The 6,000-nt window shown below is 50.7% G+C and overlaps 1 protein-coding gene across 3 annotated transcripts in view; it reads right to left on the reverse strand.

Moving 5' to 3' along the window:
• fhl1a (four and a half LIM domains 1a) overlaps positions 1-4,886 on the reverse strand; it is a 28,779-nt gene extending 23,893 nt beyond the window's left edge. The window contains exon 1 of one of the 3 annotated variants that reach the window (XM_072271082.1): positions 4,784-4,886. In XM_072271082.1, coding sequence (XP_072127183.1) covers positions 4,784-4,805 — 22 coding nt within the window. In that variant the 5' untranslated portion in view covers positions 4,806-4,886. Of the gene's footprint in view, positions 1-1,862; positions 1,951-2,017; positions 2,203-4,783 lie in introns of those variants that run through there. The other 2 variants (XM_072271083.1, XM_072271085.1) reach the window with 2 other exon arrangements.
• Between the last annotated feature and the right edge of the window lie 1,114 nt (positions 4,887-6,000).

A 6,000-nucleotide genomic window follows, 5' to 3' on the forward strand; every position in this document is an offset into this window, starting at 1 on the left:
ATGCACGCACACACACATAGAATCATACACTCACACAGGCACACAGACATACATACACACATACTCAGACAGACAGACACACACACAAACACAGACACAGGTGTGCATAGACACATAGACACACAGACAAACACGCAGCCACAGTCACACACAAAGACACACACAGACTGACAGATGCACACAGAAACACAGACACAGAAAAATGCATTGATAGACACAAACACACACACATAGACACACACACTCACACAGGCGCACACACATACACTAAGAAACACAGACACAGGCGCACATAGACACACAGACAGACACATGCACACAAACACACATACACACACAGACAGGCAAACACACACAGACACACAGGTACACAGACAGACACACAGGTGTACACACACATAGACACACACACTGACACAGAGAAACACATACAAACACACACAGACATACATACACACAATGGACAAACAGAGAAAGACACACACAAACACACAGACATGTAGACAGGTAGAGACGCACACACTCAGACACGCACACATACACAAAAGCATATCCACACACAGAGACAGACAGACACAAACACACAGATGCAGACAGACAGGCACACATGCATACAGACAGGTGCACAGACAGACAGACACACAGACACACACACAGAGATACGCATACACACACAGATACACACAGAGACGCACTCCCACACAGACAGATACACCGAGACACACACACACACAGACACGCTCATGCACTCAGAAACAGGCACATATACAGACATGCACACAGACACAGATATACATTTAGACAAAAGGTACGGGCACACATGCCCCTGCAACGCTGAAATGCACACACCTATATAGATCTAACAGATACTGTTCAAATCCTGGAGTCCCTAGACACACACACATACATAGCCCCTGCACCCCTGAAGTGCGAGCACAAATACAGATCTAAATGCACATTGTGAACATATTGCCAGGAAACTACATGACTGATTTAAGACAAATTAATCTCTGTCAGCTGCACAAAGAGGGCTCTTGAGGGGTTCAGTCTGTGGGTTAAGGATTACTGGTAAACAGTTTTGGATGCAGCATCAATATTTCTGGAGGTAAAGTCTGGAAGCAGAATGTTACTTGCACACAGCGGGTGAGGGAATGGGTCAGGGAAGCAAGGGTTAACCTGAACTCACTCATCTCTCGCAATGTTAGGATGAGATAAATTTGGTGCTAAAAGCTGCTATTACTTCATGTAGAAAACATTAATTCAATTCTCAAGTGACTCACATACTTCTGAAAACCAGGATGTGATTAGAGCAAAAACAATGCCTGATTCCTGCCGCTAACATTATCAGCTTCCCGATAGCTAGCACCCACAGTGTGGGCACCCACAAACACACCGAACACCCACAGTGTGAGCACCCACAAACACACCGAACACCCACAGTGTGGGCACCCACAAACACACCAAACACCCACAGTGTGGGCACCCACAAACACACCAAACACCCACAGTGTGGGCACCCACACACACACCGAACACCCAGTGTGAGCACCCACGAACACACCGAACACCCAGTGTGAGCACCCACGAACACACCGGGCACCCACACACCGAGCACCCGCAATGTGAGCACCCACGAACACACCGAGCACCTGCAGTGTGAGCACCCACGAACACACCGAGCACCCGCAGTGTGAGCACCCACGAACACACCGAGCACCCGCAGTGTGAGCACCCACACACACACCGAACACCCGCAGTGTGAGCACCCACACACACACCGAACACCCGCAGTGTGAGCACCCAACGACTGAGCCCCGCGGAGCGACGCCCTTACTCCAGACCGTAGTTTGGATCTACACTACCGTTGTTTCTGTAGCTGAGCTGTTCCTCGTTATTTCACTCTTCTTGCTTTATGAAACTTATTCTGTTTATTGCCAGCAGCGGCCAGGTCATACATAAATTAATTGATTACTAACAGATTCCCGTAAGGAAAAGAAATGAATGCAAAGCGCCTAACCTTCGCTGCAGTTCTGCAGACGTGGAGTTCCTTCTCCTGTGTTTGTTTTTACGCGAATCGGCAGGAGATTAAATGTTCTCGCGGTTTATGAGTTTGAAATGACATAAAACAGATGTAATATTTGGTGATCGTGGATACGGCTGCCAGTAGAAATACCACCCAGAGTTTAACAACGGGGACCAAGTAACTCACGGATTGCTTTAACTCTGCGTCTCCCTCTCTGTTGCCATCATATCCCTAGCTCCCGCATCGAGCTTGCACTCTCCCCACCCCACCCCACCCCTCCCGCATCTAAACAAGGATTCGCCCCTACCCACCATCCTCGGCCATCCCCGCCCCTCTCACCAGAATTATCCCCCTTCCTCAAGCAGATGGCCACCCTCCTCACCCAGGACGTGACCCCTTCTCATTGTTAACACGGAGGAGAAGCTACAGGAGCTTGAAGACCCACATTCAACGTTTCAGGAACGCCGGCAGATTTATAAACCTCCGTGAACACCACCTTGTTAGTATTCTTTTCTTGTATAGTACTTACTTATTTTATAATGTATAGTAATTTTAGTCAGTGATGTTAAACCTAATTCTGTTCTGAATCTGGTTCAATGCAGCAATTCCATAAGCCCATAAGACTTAGGAGGAGAAGTGGGCCATTCGGCCCATCGAGTCTGCTCCGCTTTTCCGTAATAGCTAATTTATTATCCTTTTCAGCCCCATTCTTCTGCCTTCTCCCAATAATCTTTTGCACCTGACCAATCAAGAATCTATCAACCTCCACTTTAAATATACCCGGTGATTTGACCTCCACAGGCGTCTGTGGCGATGAATCCCAGAAGTTCATCACCGTCTGGCTGAAGAAATTCCTATATATATATATATAGATAGATAGATAGACAGACTTTATTGATCCCGAGGGAAATTGGGTAATTATCTCTGTGCTAAGTGGTTGTCCCTCTATTCTGTTGCTGCGCGCTCTGGACTGCTTACTGCAGGGAACATCCTCTCCACATCCACTCTATCTAGGCCTTTCAATGTTCAATGAGATCACCACCCCCCCCCCTCCCATTCTTCTAAACTTCTAAACTCCTAAACTCCAGCGAGTACAGGTCCAGAACCATCAAATACTCTTTAAACCTGAACCCATCATTCCCTATAATCATTCTCACGAATCGCCCTCCAGACCCCCTCCAACGCCAGCACGTCTTTTCTTAAATAAGGAGCCCAAGTTCTGTCACAATACTCCAAATGCAGCCTTATAAAGTCTCGGCATTACACCCTTGCTTTTATATTCTCGTCCTCTCGAAACGAATGCGAACGTTGCAGAGAAGCGGCACCCGCGGGGAAGAGAGAGAGGTAACCCTTTCGGTTTGAGTCCTTGGAGATGGCCAGTGGGGGGAGGATGAACAGCAGGGACGGTGGACTGAGATGGGGCGGTTGGGGGAGGGGGACAGAACGGGCTGCAGATGCTGGCCATGAGGGTCGGAGTGGTGGGGAGGCCAGTTGGGAGAGAGAGGCAGGTAGAAGCAGACAAGGGTAAGAGAAGGAGGGGAGATGGACGGAGCCGGGTAGGTAAGATGTCGAGACAAGGGAAGTGATAATGGTACCAGGTCGGGAAGGGGATCAGGGGGCGAAGCACGTGTGAGGGGCAAGAGACACAAGTTTGATGCTGGAGGGGGTGATGGGAAAGGGCACAAAAGGTGGGGAGAATCTGAGGGGTGACGGTTGGATACGGAAACGGGGAGAACTGACAAAATGTTTTCTCTGTCGATCATATAAAACGCTGGAGGAACTCAGCAGGTCAGGCAGCATTTATAGAAATGAATAAACAGTCGACGTTTCGGGCCGAGACCCTTCTTCAGGACTTAAGGAAAGTGAAACTTTCTCCGCTCGGTTTCCGCTGTTCACCTTCTGGCGTTGGCGGGCATGCGGTGTTCAATGGCCCGGTTCAAAGTAGACAATGGCCACCATGTACAATCCTGAGATCATTGTCTTGCGGGCGTTCACAGTAAATACAAAGAAACACAATAGTGTTGATAAAAGCTTCATAAATAAAGATCGACAAAGAACCAATGTGCAAAAGAAGATAAACTGCAAATACTATAAAAATAATTAATAAATAAGCGGACAAACAGACAGACACATAAATAAATAATTCACGGGCACAGAGAATAAATAATTCTCTACATGAATTGCAGAGGACACATTTTATACATGGTGCACAGAGTCCCGTTGCCTCGGAAGTTTGCTGTGAACATAACGCTGGGTTCCACAGCGGACCCGGGAGAGGGCTCGGCCACACGCCGGTCTAATCCCAGCGACCATTGAACTGACAACGTCCCAGGATCGGTCACACACACACGCATACTGGGGGAACGGGTCCACTGAGTTTTGAGGAACTTTCACACAATCTATCACATCTCTTTTGCCCCTTCTCTCTCCCCTTTCACCCACCCCTCTTCCCTCCGCGCTCCGCGTCTGCCCGGGGTCGCAGGCTGCAAGCATCACGCAGGGTGGGAGTCAGTGTGTGTGACTGACTCCACCGAAGACCGAGCACGGACAGTTAACGCCGGATAAAGGTGTGGTGGACGGGGCAGGAAGTGTACAAACCCCAAGCATTGCCTGACACGAAAACAAGGCGAAAACCCTAGGGTGCGAACAGAGATGCGTCCTGCGGCCACCCTGGGGTGCGAATAGAGATGCGCCCTGCGGACACCCTAGGGTGCGAACAGAACTCGCCATGTGGATCAGCGAGCACCGCGGCTGCGCTACCTGAATGCCTTTGGAAAGCCATGGTCTCGGTGATAGCGGAGTCTCTCTCCACCCCTGTCCCGGGCAGAGACCCTATTAATACCGGGAACCTTCTGACAAAACCTTTAATCCTCCCCAATAGTGAGTTGCCCATTTTAGGTATTCGGATCGAGGGAGCCGGCGATTGGTCGGGGCCGCATTCCTGCCGTTCGCACTCACTGTCCGACCGTTAGAGCGAACTGCCGCCCGTGACCCCGCCACGGACATGGCTCCTGGGTTAGGAGCCTCGAAGGACGGAAGGGAATGATCATAACCCGCGGGGCACACTCCCACCGACATTAACTTTCTGTAAAGTACTGGGGGGTGGGGGCCTCGTTACCAAGGCAACGAAGGACGGGCTGCAGTTTGGGGTCGGGTCACGGGGGATAGGGGGATTGGCACCGACCCCCGCCCGCGTTTTCTCTCGGAATCAGACATTAACACCGGCCGCCGGCGATGTATCCCCACCCGCTCCCCTCCATTGGTTCCGGATACCCTGCCGCTCCAGCTGCCAAACTCAGTCTAACCACCTCCCACTAACAACCCCCGCCATCCCACCCTTCACCCACATCACCATGCACCCCACTTACCCCACCCACTGATTCACCCCCGTTTGGGAATTTTGCGGAGCTGTTCGAGAGCGAACAAAGAGAAAAGTCAGGGGTCGATCAGCGTCTGTGGAGAGGGACACAGTTACCGTTCGGGCCGGGACAGTCAAGTTAGTGGAAACGTAGACGGGTTCTCTCTCCACAGTCGCTGCCCGGTAGGGTACAGCGGCTGAGGGGCCCTCACCTCCCCTACAGCCAACCCCTGGGATAGACCCACAGGAGGACAGTCGGCTCAACAGCAGGAGCACAAAGTCCACCCCAGCCCTCAACTCCATGCCGACTTCAATCTGACAATGGAGAACAGGGGCAGGAAGTGAGGGAGGGTCAAACTGTGAAGCAATAGACAATAGGTGCAGGAGTAGGCCATTCGGCCCTTCGAGCCAGCACCGCCATTCACTGTGATCATGGCTGATCATCCACTATCAATATCCAGTTCCTGCCTTATCCCCATAACCTTTGATTCCGCTATATTTAAGAGCCCTATCCATCTCTTTCTTGAAAGCATCCAGAGACCTGACCTCCACAGCCTTCTGGGAGCCTTCAGTAGTACTGAGGGAGGGGCACTACAGGAATCATTATTGTACTCAAACG

The sequence above is a fragment of the Mobula birostris genome, chromosome 10 (genome assembly GCF_030028105.1).
Source record: "Mobula birostris isolate sMobBir1 chromosome 10, sMobBir1.hap1, whole genome shotgun sequence".
NCBI lineage: Eukaryota > Metazoa > Chordata > Chondrichthyes > Myliobatiformes > Myliobatidae > Mobula > Mobula birostris.